Source organism: Hippocampus comes, unplaced genomic scaffold (genome assembly GCF_001891065.2).
Source record: "Hippocampus comes isolate QL1 unplaced genomic scaffold, H_comes_QL1_v1.1 scaffold132, whole genome shotgun sequence".
In the NCBI taxonomy this organism is placed as follows: Eukaryota; Metazoa; Chordata; class Actinopteri; order Syngnathiformes; family Syngnathidae; genus Hippocampus; species Hippocampus comes.
In genome coordinates this window covers 2,075,359-2,092,470 of record NW_017805467.1, presented here as the reverse complement: position 1 = coordinate 2,092,470, position 17,112 = coordinate 2,075,359, and the positions used below count along the sequence as shown (strand labels likewise).

The 17,112-nt window shown below is 41.4% G+C and overlaps 2 protein-coding genes across 2 annotated transcripts in view; both read left to right on the top strand.

Moving 5' to 3' along the window:
* uhrf1 (ubiquitin-like with PHD and ring finger domains 1) overlaps positions 1-3,418 on the top strand; it is a 14,391-nt gene extending 10,973 nt beyond the window's left edge. Inside the window, exons 14-17 of the mRNA XM_019875322.1 lie at positions 640-739; positions 1,512-1,660; positions 1,878-1,976; positions 2,157-3,418. Coding sequence (XP_019730881.1) covers positions 640-739; positions 1,512-1,660; positions 1,878-1,976; positions 2,157-2,303 — 495 coding nt within the window. The 3' untranslated portion in view covers positions 2,304-3,418. The remainder of the gene's footprint in view (positions 1-639; positions 740-1,511; positions 1,661-1,877; positions 1,977-2,156) is intronic.
* Positions 3,419-3,683: 265 nt separating this feature from the next.
* Positions 3,684-17,112, top strand: part of kdm4b (lysine (K)-specific demethylase 4B) — a 30,696-nt gene continuing 17,267 nt past the window's right edge. The window contains 6 exon segments of the mRNA XM_019875323.1: positions 3,684-3,797; positions 11,351-11,758; positions 12,757-12,932; positions 15,026-15,140; positions 16,148-16,341; positions 16,968-16,976. Of these exon segments, the coding sequence (XP_019730882.1) occupies positions 11,381-11,758; positions 12,757-12,932; positions 15,026-15,140; positions 16,148-16,341; positions 16,968-16,976 (872 nt within the window). The 5' untranslated portion in view covers positions 3,684-3,797; positions 11,351-11,380.

Genomic DNA, 17,112 nt, shown 5'->3' with positions numbered 1-17,112 from the left:
TGGTGGTCGGAGCACTCGGGGCAGTGACCCCCAAACTAGATGAGTGGTTACAACAGATCCCGGGAACAACATCGGACATCTCAGTCCAGAAATGTGCAGTGCTGGGAACAGCAAGGATACTGCGCAGAACCCTCAAGCTTCCTGGCCTCTGAATGGGGGACAGACGCGCGTCGACCTCACAGTGAGGTACCGGGGTCAATTCCAGCTCTGGCATCGCTGTATGGAGTTTGCATGTTCTCCCCGGGCCTGCGTGGGTTTTCTCCGGGTACTCCGGTTTCCTCCCACATACCAAAAACCTTCATGGCAGGCTGATTGAAAACTCTCAATTGTCCCTCGGTGTGAGTGTGAGCGCGGATGGTTGTTCGTCTCTGTGTGCCCTGTGATTGGCTGGCAACCGGTTCAGGATGTCCCCCGCCTACTGCCCGAAGACAGCTGGGATAGGCTCTAGCACGCCACCGCGACCCTTGTGAGGATAAAGCGGATCGGAAAAGGAATGGGGGGCAGATAGAGATAGATATAAGGTTATCCTATCTTATTGTATTATATACATTGAGTCGGAAAAAGTGCATGCAATATTTGAGTTTTATGACACAGCTGTCTTCCTTGCCTCAATGTTGAATCCACTTTATCTTGGGACAGTATCCTGCAGGTTATCAGAAGGAGAAAGAGAATAAAAATGAAGTGGAAGAGGAGGAGACACCCAGCAAGGCAAAGAGAAAGAGGGAGTCCCAGCGCATTGGTAAGATGACTTTCTCCATTTGGGTGGTACAATTGATATTTTTTTTAACATTATATTGACTGCAATTGTGAAACGTCAGCACCCCATGTGAATTCCACCTTTTTATTTTATTTAATTTTTTTAATTAATCAATGATTTATGGTGCCAAGGGAAAACTGCAAGCAAAACTTTGGAATATTCTGTATTTTACGGTCGAAAAGCTGCTACTTTTTTTCTTATTCTGTATTTTACGGTCGAAAAGCTGCTACTTTTCCTTTACGCTACTTTACTTTACCTCTGAATCCTGTAGCTTTTAAAGTGATGCAGTTTATTGATGAGTTTTTACTGACGACCTTAAAGCGGTTAGTAGATTTACCCACAGTCTCGTCACAGATAACCTATGAAATTATCAAACATGTCGCAGTGGACCACGAAACTGTCTGCCCTCCTAGTGTGTGGACAAATATTTATTTATTTCTTTTTATGGGTCAATTTAGCTGTTGCGGCTTTTAATCAGGTGCGTTTAATAGTCCTGAAATTACGCTACACAACATTTCGTCTACAATGTAAATGTTATAGAATTGTTATTCAATGATAACAGACCAAAGGACAATTTTATACAAAGGCATTAAGTTGAAAAATGTATTTGACTAATCAGTAGGCCAGGGAAAAAAATGTAATTGTTTTAATTTTTCTTACCTCAATAACAGTTTTGAAGAAAATTCCAGTACCTCTTGTACCATTTCATTTATTAGTGTATTTACTATTCAGCATTCTCCTATTCACCTGACAGAATCCACCAAGAATTCACCAGCCAAGAGTCCCAAGAAGGTGAAAGTGGAAGTATACAAGCTGTCTGGAGAGCAGAAGGCACTCATTAAGGATGACACGCAAAACAAGAAAGTGTGGGATGAAGCCATGGAGTCACTGTCACTCGGCCCGGTGAGCATTGCTGTCGGTTCCTGCTAAAATCACATGTCTGTGAAAAACATGAATCAATTGACCTTAAGGCAACAACATAGTTTGTTAAAGTGACTGACTGCTCAAGATTTGAAGACTTAGGTGTTTCTTTGACAATAGGAGAGCAAGAAATACAAACTAAAATGGATTGTTTGAAAAAAAAATGTTTTCTCACACATCTAATATTTTGCCTCTGCAGAAATTTCTGAACAAAGTTGAAGAAGTTTTCCTCTGCATTTGCTGCCAAGAAGTAGTCTATCGGCCCATCACCACTGAGTGCCATCACAATGTCTGCAAGGTAAAATAAAATGCCTATGTTAAAAGTGTGTGTGCGTGTGCGTGCGTGCGTGTGTGTGGTAAAATAAAATGCCTATGTTAAAAATGTGTGTGTGTGTGTGTGTGTGTGTGTGTGTGTGTGTGTGTGTGTGTGTTATAAACTAATAGCTGACCTGACAATATATTTATTTTGAACATTCAGGAATGCCTTCAGCGTTCCTTCAGGGCAGATGTATACACCTGCCCGGCCTGCAGACATGACTTGGGCAAAAACTACTCCATGACTGTCAACAAGTCTCTACAAGAGATCCTGAATCAATTTTTCCCAGGTTATAGCAATGGCCGATGATTAAGAGCTGCAACTCAGCCATGGTAGAAACAATGCAAAGTGAAAGGGCAATTGTCGTTTAGAGGCAACAAAGAATTCGTTTCTCCTAATATATTCTTATGAATTATAAATCTACCATTCTTGTGGTTTTTAGTGCTTCTGTCTTCCATGATGTTTCTTCAATGATGTGTTAGTTATGATAATTTTTTTTGTTTGTTTTTTGGTTTCTTACTGCCTGTATCCTTTATGACGTTGCAACCATGAAATGTGATTTTTACAGTTTTTGGTCTATTTACTAATACTTGTTAACTCCACTGAGAAAGAAGTGTCAGACATTTGTTTTGTGTGGTTTTAATTGATTGCTCCTGAAGAGGATGTTCGACATCTTAAGCTATGCCCCCAAATCAGCTTTTTCAAATTTTTTAAATTGTTTCAGTTACAACAAGGGTAATTTTACAGTCATGAAATTCAACTTGATGTTGCACATTAAACCATCAGTTAGGCATCATTTGACTTGGCGGTTTTTTGATTTTGCTTTCTTTACCCTGATCTTTATTTAAATTTTTTTGAGAAACCAAGGCCCAACTAGAGCGGCTGTTCTGTCAGCCTGTTAAACATGGTGTTTTGCCCTGATAAAATCACATAATTGGAATTAATTCCGAAGAAACATGCTTAAAGAGTGTTGTGTAAAACCTCCATTTAGCTGTTATTTTGTTGAGTCCAGAAGTCTCATGTATTTTTTCTCTCTTTTTACATTTTATTAATTGTATTGCTATCCAGTCATTTGTCCCCTTTTAGGGACAGGACCTTTTTTAAAACTACTAAAAATAGTCACAGTATGGAAATGCTGAAATGTATAAAATTCCACACATCGCTCTTGAGCTGGATCTTGAATATACTTGTGTAATTCCTATGACTTGCTTGCCTTCTATGATAATTTACCATTAATTGCAGAAGTTTGAATAGCCACCACCTGGCAGCTGGTCTCTGTTGTTGAGGCTAACATTTACAAAATGGGAAATGTATATTTTCTGAAATTGTATAATGTCCATTTTAGTTTTGATATGGTTTTAGAACTGCTTGCACACTTTGCGAATTTTATCGTATCATTGTTATTCAATAAAAAAAAATTAGAAAATCTTTGTAGTTTGTTTGGCTGAACATGAACGTGTATTCTTTGACGTTAACTTTTTTCTCCAAGGATCTGCACGTATCGACTGTGTACGTGCCTGGCATAAACGGCAACTAAATACGTATACGTTATAGCGTTAAACAGCTGTCATTGGCTGCTTTAGCTGTCTGTGATCAAACGAGCCAATCGCATCATCGAGTTTGTGATCAACCCGCTATTATTGGTGTCATTCGGCCAATCGTAATGTGCAATTTCAGAGGTGGGCGTGACACGAATAGCTTTAGCTTGCTAAATACTAGAGGAAGCTCGGGCCATCAAATTTGTAGAAAACGACACTTCGTCGACTGAAAAATACAAAGAGAGGCGACACTCCGCTGCAGGAGGTAACGATTCCCTAATTTGGACCGCCGTGTTCACGTGCATATATGTTTTTCTTATTTAATCGACGTGTGGTCGTCGTGGTGTTTTTATTCCCCCCTTCCTTTAATTGCCCGTACGGCACAGCTAAATGGGAGCTAACCTCTGTTGAAGTCTGATACAGCAATGTAAGGGTACCGTGAAACGTAATTCACATATATCCGCACCAGTTCGGACTTAAATGCAGGATACCTTTTTAAAGCGGAAACTTTCATCAGTGAGATAGTTTTCTGTTTTCCCGGAAACTATGTTAGCGCTCATAGTAGATCCTCCCTGCTAATCTGTTCGTTAGCAACTGTTTTTTAGTAACGTGACCAGTGTGATCAAAATCGAAATCAAATATTTTGATCAGCTCTCCCACTGTAAAATGTCTCACCGCTGACTGAATGATTCGTCCTGCGGAATGATCGTGAACCAGTTCGTATTGAAATGGTCGGTATAGGCCCTCATTTGTTTTGGTTCTGAAGAATGGGGGTCACCATTCCTTTACACAGCAGTTGAGTTACCGTAATAGTTGAGTTACCGTAATGGTCCTGTCTGATCCTGATAATATGGATGGCATACGGTATATACTTAAAACGACATTGTATCACACGTACAAGGAAACTAGAAGCACATCCAACACCTAAATATATGTTCTGATATTATATACAGTTTGCTCATTGTATGCTTCTTTTATTATTGGATGAAAGTAACTTAATTTGTTATAACTTGGCTGGAAGGGAAATCTCAGCAAAAAAATGCACTGTATCAGCATGCTAACATGTAATGTTTGCATATGTGGCTGAAAATATTCACTTAGCTGACATGATAAGTAGCGTGGAGTGTGGTCCACCTTTGCTCTAGTGCAGCAGTGGTTCTCCATCTTTTTCATTGATGGTTTAGTTTGGTGTTGGATTTCTATCCTGTTGTGATGTTCACAATGCTATGAACTTGGCCAGGGTATCAAGTCAAGTACAACTTTATTGTCAAATGCGCTCTATGTGCAATTTACAGATGAAATTTCTTCCCTCTCAACCAGACAAGAAAAGAGGAGCCTATGCGAGAGCCCGTGCCGCCATCAAAAGAACAGTTAACATAAAATGACAAAATAATACAACAAAACACATAATACAGTCGTGCAATCTTAACCACTTTTCCTGCATACACTTTGTTGTTTGATGAAAGAGGAGTGGATCAAAGACATCATACAATACAATACATGCTGATTTATATAGCGCTTTCACAACAGCAACAGCTGTAACAAAGCGCTTAACAAAACAGTTCACATAAAGTAAAATAATAAACACAACACACAACATAAAACACGGACAGTCGTGCAGTCCTAACCACTTTTCCCTCACATGCTTTGTTGTTTAAAGCAGTTTGAGATGAAAGAGGAGATAATCAAAGTGTCCTTTGACAAGTGGATCAGAGACATCATGCTCAAAATGTGTACACGTCGGCTACAAGCTAAGTTTCAAAGTCAACAAGAAGCTGTAGCATCCATTGACGAAAAAAGAGATTGGTTCACTTCTCCTGTCCCATGGAAATCCATTTCAATTCCAAGCGGCGACTCTCAGTTCCAAAACGCATCTGCGCTCCGCGCCGACGCTCCTCTCTCCTCATCCTCAACTTCAGCAGCCATCCATCCAGCCGCACCAACGCCGACTGTCCAACAGCGCCTACATCTCCACTGAGCAAAACACAATCACCTCAGGGCTGTCCAGCAACGACAGTCAAATGGCGCCGACATTCCTCCCAATCAAAAAAATCAGTGCTGCTACATGTGTGCTGCCGAGAAGGCGCAACCACCACGCACAGATTCTTCTTCTTTGACGATGTCATGGCCAAAAATGCTGAAAACAATCCACACCAGGTCCACACGACGTAACAACAACACTATGTGACAAAAGACAAAAACAACAAAAAACACATGTTAACTGTTCTTTTGATGGCGGTGCGGGCACCCACACCGGCTCCTCTTGTTGTCTGGTTGAGAGGGAGGAAATTTCACCTGTGCTGTATGTTGCACATACAGCGCATTTGACAATAAAGTTGTACGTGACTTGCCTTGTGGCTCCGGCTCACCTTGTGTCTCCATTTGACCGGTGACACTTCTTTTATATGACACTTGCGTCTTTATTTTCACTCCGTCCTTGTTGTATCAACTGATGGCAATCTCTTTGTAGCTTTAACTCTGAAGTGAGTGTCTTTTGTTTGTCAGTTGCCTGTATTCCTCTATTTTTCCCTCGCTCTCAAGACTTCCACTCAGCTTTGCGTTCTCCATACCGCACTACCTGCTATACTTTGGCCTTCGACTCATCAAGATACTGGGTGATCAAAGGGTTGCCATCAGATTGCAATTGCACCTTATTATAATCCTTTCCAAGCTTATAATACTTGATGGGCAATTGCACAAGGTCATCATGCCTCCAATACTTTCAGAAAAATGGAATAAATGACTTAACAGGTGGATGACGCCTAATAATAATAATAATAATAAATGCTCTTGTGATGCGAGGTCCCAGTCTCATTCGGCTGGATCGTCACAGTGCGTAGAGCCGATCAGCTTCACCAGGGCCCGCCAATGACCACGGTCATGAGCCAGGTCCGCTGCGTCCTCCAGGGTAAGGCCCTGGTGCTTGAGATCCGCCCTAATGACATCAAGCCATCTGGTGTGGGGTTTGCGCGTGGCCTTTTCCAGCCGGCTGTAGCTGGATCGAATGAAAAGATGGTGCGAGTGGGGTGTTCCAGGGGTAATCGGAAGAGATGTCCAAGCCAAAGGATGCGCCTCTGAGCGGCCAGTCGAGATGCGGGGGGGCTGAAGAGTACGTTTTCTGAGGTCTGCATTGGTAACATGTAGGTGCCAGCTGATGTTCATGATGGTTCTGAGTGACCTGCTGTCAAAGCCGTCGATCCTCTTGGCCAGGGTCTTGTTTAAAGGCCAGGATTCTGCACCATGCAAGAGGATGGGAAGAACTGCTGAATTATAGATGTGCATCTTGGTCTTGGGACACTGAGTGGTGGCCCCAGAGGGGCCGCCATAGCGATTGCATAGCCGCGAGGCCACGTCTGCGGTCGATCTCTGGCTTGAGATCGCCGCTGCTTGTAATGGTGGAGCCCAGGTAGATGACGGAATTGACCAATTGCACTTCGTTTGTGCCAAAAAACAGGGGAAGGGTGGAGTCCATCACCAATATACCGGTACATAAGTTTTGTTTTCTGCCAGCTTACATGGAAGCCCAGCTTTGCTGCTTCTGTTTGGTATACGGAGAGAGCACTGCTGAGGTGTTGGAGGGAGTTGCTGAACAGGGTGGTGTCATCAGCGTATTCAAGGTCGGTCAGGTGGATGTTGCCAAATGACACGCCTGAGACTTGCTCCCGGACTCGGCTCATAAGGTGGACAGTGACATAGTTAAAAAGGTCAGGAGCGGCCACGCAGCCCTGTCTGACCCCACTGTTAATGGGGAACCACTCTGAGTACCTCCGATTCACACGAACACACCTCTCTGAGTTGTTGTCGAGTCTCTGGAACAATGTGGTTATGTCAGGATGGCGCCTGGCAGTTGGAATATTAAAAACGATTAATATTGTGGATGGCTTTAAATGAGTGGAATATTCAGTGAGGTTTTTATACTGAAAAAACAACATGCAAAATAAGTACCGGTAACTAAACAGAAATAGTATTTTTCTTAAAGGCTTAATAATGCAGTATAAAGACCCAAAATATGAACTAGTCGTTGGACCTCAAAATATTATATTATGCATAGACAGGGCCAGTAGTGCTGGTTCTGCTAGGGCTGGCACAACATGACTCAAGGTGGCCTAACGGGGCAACCACCCAGAAAGGCTTAACGTAGCACCGTCTAAGGATACCATTATTGATCCGATGCAATATCAGAAAATCATGCATCTTAACACTCTGTATGTATTTGTTTTTTGTTGTATAGCAGCATATCTATGTATGAGGGGAAACACTGACTGATTTTAACCTTACTAATAACAATTTACTATAAGGCGTAGAAAAAAAAGTAGTGTGTTTCTACTTACTATACGGTCGGCATTTTTTTCAAACAACCCTCTACATTTTTGTGTAGAGGGATTACATCGGTGCAAACTCTCGCGATATTCACGTTGAGCGCGTGCATCGTTTGCCCTGTCGTCTGTCAACAACATTGAAACATGGCGGCGGCCGCGATCTCCGACGACAGTTTAAACCGCGTTTTCTGTGTTACAGTCGCGTGCTCGCACCGTGATGTTAAGAAAATAGCATCCATTGATGTATCGAAAAAATAAAGCGAACTATTTGATGAACACCACGGGCCGAGTAAAAACCGAGGGCGGAGGCGGCGGCGCGCCCCGGCCCCCCGAGTCCGGAGCGGGGAGAAAACTAAATAGGCAGCGCCGGCCGCGGAGCGGCGGGGGGATTTTTTTTTCCTTTCACATCAGGTTTTTGAGGTATTTTTGAAGTTTGACCTTTAAAAAAAAAAAAAGTTTGTCCGACCTACTGACCCTATGCTGAAATTTCTTGTTACCGCAAACACACTATCTTTTTTGTTTGGCCTAACGAAATGTAACAAATAATCATTAACAAAATCCATTTAGAATACATGATCTTGAAAAATAATGTCAACATAATAACTGCTATGTTCAACATAAATTGAATAGAATAAATAGAAAATACATTTGCATACCCTGAAATAAAAACTATGTGTAATTTTAAAGTGCAAAATGACAATTCAAGTTCACTCCCCCAGCCCAATATTGTCCATTTTCCAACTGCTCAAAAATCGACGGTTCCTATAAAAAAACAATGACGAAAAAAAGACACTATTAATAAAAGCAGAAAACAAATAATAATCAATTGTGTTGACAAAATGATCAAAAGTGATGACACAATGCTCCTCCATCAGTCCATACATGATGTGGACAGCCCAATATTGTCCATTTTCCAACTGCTCAAAAATCGACGGTTCCTATAAAAAAGACACTATTAATAAAAGCAGAAAACAAATAATAATCAATTGTGTTGACAAAATGATCAAAGGTGCCCCTGCATCATATTTGATGCCATGCTCAAGAGCCTCTCAAGCTCAAAACTTGTGCAGGAAGCATCAAGGAGCTTAGCTGATGTTACTGCCGGGATGGAGGGTCCTCCTTGGTCATATTAAATTAACCCTGTTCTGTGCAACCACATGAAACTTGTGTACCATACGTTTTGCACTCACCTGCAATGTCTTTTTAGGATGAAAAATAATGCCACGCATCCAACATCTCCTCTCCTTTCCACCTTGTTAGTGCATTAGCAGATGCTGTTATTGTGAGCGCATGGGCTGTGCATTCTGGATCCGGCATGACGATGGTGGATACAAGTGCTGCAGCAGTTGACTGAAATGGACTCCTTACATTGGAGACTTTAGATGCAGTCTGATATAAGGCGTAGAAAAAAAAGTAGTGTGTTTCCGGTAACCCGACTGACCGAGAATTTCTACCTCGAAAAAAAACTTTACGGTCGGCATTTTTTTCAAACAACCTTCAAATTTAACACACGTCATCATTAGTTCTACCAACAGTTAACATTAGCATTACTACACCTTGTGACGAATGTTTTATTCATAAAGGTACCATGCTACAACCAGTAAATTATAGAATAACCAATACTGTTTCATAATATTTTTCATAGCGATTAGCCTACAAATCTAATGACCAACTTGCCTCGTAATCTTGCCTCTCGTCGTATCTCGCTCTCGTGTTCTGTGCATACATCCCAGGTGAGTTTAGTCATACGCCCTTTGGACGATTCATACGAAAAATCAGACTGGCATTCCCATTTCTTAAATGTCGTAATGAGTAGACCTTTGTGAGTTTTTTTCGCCGCCATCTCAAACTTCCATCCGCGCGATTCCTCAGTTTGCCGACTAAAATAGCAACCCGCATGCGCACATAACGTTATCTGTTGCGTCCCCCCCAACACTGAAAACAAAACAAAACGAAAGTAAATTAGAAGAAACACACTCACACACCACACCACAAACACACATGGAGGCACAGTGAAATCATGTTGATCACACAGTCAAGTCGTGTGCGGTGACTTTAATGGTTAAACTATTTTTCGGTACCGTTAAAATGACGCCACGGAAACTACATGCTACCGGTAACTATTGTTACCGTGAAATCCTCAGGCTTGCCGTAGTTTTTTTTTTTTTTGTTTGTTTGTTTTGACTGAGAAATTTCCTTGCGTCCCAAAAACGCACATTATTTGGAACTGTGCGTCCTGTGGGAAAATTATGCGTCTAGGACGCGGGGCGCAGAGGTAATGAGATGGCTGTAACACCCAGCCGCCGGGTACCCAACTCTCTCGCCGCGGGGGTCTCAATGTCTCCTTGTTTTATGTTTTATGGTTTTTTGTTTACATTTTTGAAAACTTTTACAGCAAGTACTATCACACAAATATCGTGCTGTTTAGCTACATTGGCTAACACTCAGACTCCACGAATGTAGCCCGATTTTGACCCGACAGATGCTTCGCAGGCAAGTGTTCACTGTAATGCTGATCTTTCATCACTTTATGACAATTTAACAGCAGGAAAAGTGAAAATTATAGCTCTAAATGTTTCCAAGATTGGATTTTCACTTGCAGTGCTTTGTCATCAAATTCTGGACCATCTTATCATGTGGCATACACACACAGACGCGCACACATGCCCCTACTCAGTTCTTACTTTTATACTTACTTCCCTATCACTACAGTCAGTAACCTTATTTCAAGCCTCTCCAGAGTCATGTGGTTTACAGAGCTAATTGGCTCCGCATTGTGATAAGGGGGACCGGTTAGCTTTAGCCCCAAGGCAAGACAGTTTACTGCGGCGAGCTTTTTATATGACATTCATGGGCTCAAAGTAATCTTACAAGTAGTCGTGAGTTGTACAAGATTCAGATTTATTACAATTTCGCTAAAGTTTGTAGCCTTACCTCCCCCGATGCGTATAACTCTGAAGAAGCAGCGAACATGCAATTTTCGCTTCTGAGTGGTTGTTACAAACTGCACAAGCAACCAATCAGATGGTGCTAAGGGCGGGCCAATGCTGAATGGGAGTCACAGCAAACAGAGAAGCGCGCTGCAACCATCAGACCCAATGTAACCCAGTTTGAATTTGTCTTCTGTCTTCAAAAAACGGGGGAAAAAGGGGGGGGGGCACATATCAGCCCTGATAATCGGCCCGGCCGAAAATAGGTCCATCACTAATTTATACTATCAGTATAAGTAATCTGTAAGGTGTCGGTAGCTTCTTCTCTCACCTCTTGTGGTAAGGCCTCTTTTTATAGATGTGGCAATGTTTGGTTTATAATCTAATCTCCCAGTCTTGCACGTTTTAATAAAAAGTGAATGAAACTACCATGACCTGGTCATGACGTCACCACTAAATCATCTAGGTATCCATTTAAAAATTGACATTGCATCTCGACTTTCTTTCAGCAAAGGTGTTTTTGGCAAGTTGAAGACTGACATACTGAATGTCCACATTTTCTTCTCTAGGTTTACCTGCACCCTTTAAAGGTGTCCCCAATGGCGACCAACATAGTCATGGATACAATGGTGCCTCCTCATCCTGTTCCAGCATCGTTGGCTACAGCTCAAAATGGGACTCCCATCCAGGAGCCAGTGCTGGCTGAAATACCTGAGACAGAGGTGACTTCGCAGCCCATTCCTGCCCTAGCTGCCACTCAGGCTCAGCCTTCACAGCCATATATCGCTGGTGGCCTTGCGCCTGATTCTGAGCTGCCCCAGGCTCCTCTGCCTCCACCACCACCACCACCGTCCTGCACTAAGAACCCCAACTGCAAGATCATGACCTTTCGTCCAACCATGGAGGAATTTAAAGACTTTGCCAAATACATTGTCTACATGGAGAGTGAAGGAGCTCATCGTGCTGGGCTAGCCAAGGTGAGCACAACACATGAACAAATATTTAATTGTTCCACTCCTAGATAATTGAGAATGTGGATTTGGTAAGGTTACAGGTCAAACTACTGAGTGTTAAAACAAAAAGACACAAAAGAAATTCGTTGTGTAATCATTGAATAAAAATCCAGATAAAATCAAGGTGTGGATGAAGGAATCTCAAGTGGAGAGGCTGCACATATTTACAATAGCTTGACAACAAACTTTGAACGTGAAACAGCTGATATAGATTAAAATTTAAAGCAATGCCCAATTTATGTTACTATAAATCATAATACCAATACTCCCTCCCCTGGCAGACAGGTATTCACATTCACTTGTGTGACGGTTCCATTATTGCGGATCCACTCTAGTTTGACCATAACTTAAACTGTTGCTGCTAGGGGTGCAACAGTACTCCAGTAAAATCTGTGAACCATTCAGTATGGAAACCTTTTGGACCGAGGCTTGCAATTCGATGAAATCATCAGATTCTGAATTCAAATTACGGAATGATTTTACCGTACCATAACATTTTTCAGTCTAAACTAGTCATCTTAAAAAAAAAAAAAAAGTCCATGTGAAATATTCAACATATTCAGCTGCTACTTCAAGACACAGCTGCACCTAAAATGTTTGTTGACTGCTCAATGTTTAAACTCTTAAAGGGCTTCTGATGACATGGAAATTTCACTCCCATATTTATTTTATATTCTTTGATGTCTTTTATTGGGATTGCAAACATTTGGTTTGAGCTGAGTGGGATGGATAGCTTTTTTTAAAGCTATTTCTGTTGGTCACAAAGGTCAGATTTCGAACGAGTGGTTTTCTCATGAATATTCAAAAGTAGATTTTGCTTCGATTGGGTTACTGTTCTCCTGAATGCAATGTAATGTTGGGGTACTTTTTGAAATAAAATGCTTCTCCATTTGTTTTTCTTGTTACAATAACAAAAAAAAAAAAAAATGCTTGAAAGTGCTAAACACCGTGTCTCCGATTAGGTGATTCCACCGGAAGGTTGGAAACCACGGAAATCCTATGAAGCCATTGAAGATATGGTGATCCCAGCTCCCATCATGCAAGTGGTGACTGGTCAGTCTGGTCTGTTTACCCAGTACAACATCCAGAAGAAGTCCATGACAGTGGGGGAGTACCGGAAACTGGCCAACAGTAAAAAGTAAGTAAACATTCTCCCAACAGGGACTCAAAGCCAACTTCATATTCTTGTTATGCACCTATGTAGATGGTTGAACGTTGATTCATGTAGATGGGGGGTAAGGATGCGAGAGGTTTTTGCTGGTGATGAAACAATCTCATGATGGATGTGTACACATGGCAGCCTTTAAACGTACTTATAAATATTTGGATACTGACACGATTTTTGGTATTCCAGCTCTGAATAACACCACAATGGATTTGACATAAAACAAGTGCAGACTCTAAGCTTTAGCTTAAGGGTAGTTGCATCCAAATCAGGTAAACGGTGTTGTAATTACAGCATAGTTTTACGTGCCGCCCACCTTTTTAAGAGACCAAAAGTAATTGGACAATTGGCTAATCAGCTGTTTCATGGCCAGGTATGTGTCATTCCCTCATTATTTCACTTACAAAGAGCAGATAAAAAGACAAGAGTTCATTTCAAGTGTGGTTTATTCATTTGGAATCTGGTGAGGTCATCTCTCAAAATGAAGCTCCAAGAACTGTCACTATCAGTGAAGCAAGCCATCATGAGGCTGAAAAATCAAAAACATTTGGTGTGGCCAAATCAACTGTTTGGTACATTCTTAGAAAGAGAGAAGGGACCGATGACTTCAGCAACACTAAAAGACCTTGAACAACACAGAGAACAAGTGCAGTGATTGACAGATAAATCCTTTCCCTGCTTCAAAATTCATTGGTCAGTGCTTCACGATACAGATGGACAAAGACCCAAAGTAGACTGCGAAAGCAACCAAAGACTTAGAAGTGTAATAATGTTCTGCAATGAAAATGTGTTTGGGCCAACTGACCGTTCAGCTTCCCCCGGGCCTACCCTGAGCCTGTGGCTGGGGAAGTCCGCCTGGCTGGGGCCCCCCATGCTATGGGGTGGCCATCACTGCGAAGGGTCATCCTGCGCACCCCGGTTAGCCGCCTCACGCGCCGCGTTGAATCCCTCGCGTGGACTGCACAGGCCCCACCCACTTACCACTCAATCGAATCACGACCTGGTGTGAGTCTCGCAAGAATTACGAGATCTCGCGAGACACGATGTTTCGAGAATTATACCTCTGCAGCCAAACACTCATCGTTTTTTTTTTTTTTTTTTTGCGAAAAATGGTAATGGGAAGGTTTCGCAAAAAAATACTCACAAGTGACAAATTGATTTTTGATTATGTTTGTCCAACGTTGGTTCCTTAAAAAGGCGGAAAGTACATAAAAATGTGTTGTAATTCCAACACGTTCACCTGATTTGGATGTAAATACCTTCAAATTAAAGCTCAGCCGGCACTTAAAGCACATCTTGATTGCTTCATTTCAATTGATGCTACAAATTGCATCAATGTCCAGATATTCATGGACCCGTGTGTAGGTGAACTGTCACCCTTCTTCAGATTGCAATATCAAGCTCTAGTACTGAGTTTGTCGTTTTAGTTTTGGTCACTATAAATCTCAGTTTTAAATTGGTATGCAGTGTCGGTCCCATATCCCCAGTTTTGGTCAGAGAACAAATTCAAAGAAAAAAGTTAAAAGCAGGGCTGCAACTAACAATTATTTTAATAATCAATTACTGTTGATTATGCTGGCGATTAATCAGTTAATTGCATAAAGCAAAAACATGTTTTAATTTCCATCCATATTATTTCAAATTGACTGCTGAAAGTACACAATTATGATTGAGTTATTGTCCGTTGCATGACGATGATAGGCATAAAGAATGATCATTGTTTTCCAAAGTAAAAAAAAAATCATTTTGATTCAACACAAAAATAAGCAGATTGCATTCATGGAGGACTACAGAAATCTAACAATATTTATTGTAGAGAGTCTGAAATTCCAAAGTTTAAATTCAGCACAATCTCTGAATGATGAGTAAATTATCCCCCCAAATTATCGATGATTTGCGGGAGCTGCTTTCCACATTCCGCTAAAGCAATGAAAGTGTCAGGATTGCAGATTAAAGTTTAAAACACAAATGCTTGGCATTATTGGTTTGACTGTCACTTTCTCATTGCAGGTTCATTGTCAGCTGTGTACCTTTTTAACTCAACTCGTGTGTTTACCCTGTTTTAGGTACTGCACGCCACGGCATAAAGACTTTGATGACCTTGAGAGGAAATACTGGAAGAACCTGACTTTTGTGTCACCTATCTACGGGGCGGATGTTAGTGGATCTATCTATGATGAGGTGTGTGTTGGAGGGATGTCACCATTTATTCCTACACAATTTTAAAGCATAGTAAATTAAATAGAATGGCCACACCAGTTCATCTGGACTTCTCTATATCAAGTTTTAGAAAGTGGACATACAGGTTAGTCATGCACTTTCAGCTTGTGAATGTCACATGACCAATCTCAGAAGTAGGTAAGCTGTGATTGGTCGTTACCCGAGCCCTAAGGGACTGTGATGTCATTTTCAGTCGACAGCAAGGCAAACTCCATGCCTGTCAAAATTTTCCTGCTGTCTTGAATACAGCAGGAGGTCAACCATAAATTTGCTTGATCATGGACAAAATCAGATGTCAGTCACAGAGCTGGTACACAGGTTTTAGATAGCAGATCTTTTAAGATGAATATACATTGAATAATTCAGTAAATGGGTAGACTTGAGCAATTCAACGTTTTTGTCACATGCTTTTACGGAGGGTCATTGGCTTACAAAGATGTAGTTTGCACAAAGGCGCAAGAATGTCATCTGGCACAAGAAGGCCTGCTCACCATACCCAAAAAAAAGGGATCTTCAAAGCTGGTGCACCATCTGGTGGTGTAACCACAAATGTATAGCGTAGGCCATAAAATTCCATACAAAGGACTTTGGAACCAATGATATGGGGCAGGGGTGCCCAAGTCTGGTCCTAGAGAGCCCCTATCCAGCCTTTTATACATGTTTCACTCCTCCAACACATCTGATTCATTTGATCAGAAAGCTGTTCAAATGCCTGATAACAATCCTGATGATTTAAATCAGGTGTAGGGTAGGGAGACATATAAAACATGCTGGATAGGTGCTCTTGAGGACCGCACTGGGGCACCACTGTCCTAGGGTATCTGAAAAAAAAAAAAAAAGGTATATATAGTATACGTGTTCCCTGTCAATGGAAACTTGTGGCCCACTCTGTAGACTATAAAGGTAATTGTATTAGTTCAAGCTTGTGTTGTTTGACTTTGTCTAAAGTGCATTCTGTCCCGAATCAGGACATTCAAGAATGGAACATTGGCCACCTGAATACACTGCTCGATATGGTGGAGCAAGAGTGTGGAATCGTCATAGACGGTGTGAACACTCCCTACCTGTACTTTGGCATGTGGAAGACCACCTTTGCCTGGCACACTGAGGACATGGATCTCTACAGCATCAACTACCTGCATTTTGGCCAGTCCAAGTCTTGGTCAGTCCGTTTTTCACTTCATTTATGAACACACAACACCATGCTATATGGGTGTATGCAAGTTTGTTTGTTTATATGTATGTTTAAGTTGAAATCTCAAGCTAACACATTTAATTGTTACCATTTGTAACTAACATGTTAGCTATTTAACTATTCATTTCTCTTTAACCTTATCAGACAAGGTGCACAAGTATAGTATAGCATAGCATAGTAACGATGGCCCAAAGGATTACCAATAGTTTGGGTTTATGTTTTTTTTTTTTTTCCATTTTTTAATTCTTTCTTTTGACAGAGAAATTTGATGTGTAGCTGATGGAATGAAAATCTACTGTATTTGAGAACAATCCACTTCACCACCACCGTAATTTCCTGGTAGAATTTTCACATGCAGTTTGTTTTGTTAAAAGTATTAAACAAGAAGTATTAACTCCTGATATGTGGAAGTGGTGTTGTGGGAGGGGTTTTCAGACATTTGGTGTTAGAAGCACGAATCTGAAGAGCACGCACATAACATAAAGCTACTTTTTCCGAGGTAGCAAGAGGGGGCTTGTGCCGAGACTTTACCACACAACTGCAGAAATTGGGGCAAGATCATACATGGGTCTCCATCTAGATAATGTATTCAGGTTTTGTTTGTAACAAACTCATATATTTATAATTTAGTTGTGCCAAATGAGACCAAGTTTTGCCTGAGGAACATAACCCAGATGGGAATAAATGGACAAGTCATGTAAACAGAGGGACATCAACACGTTATCTTCCCTGTCAATG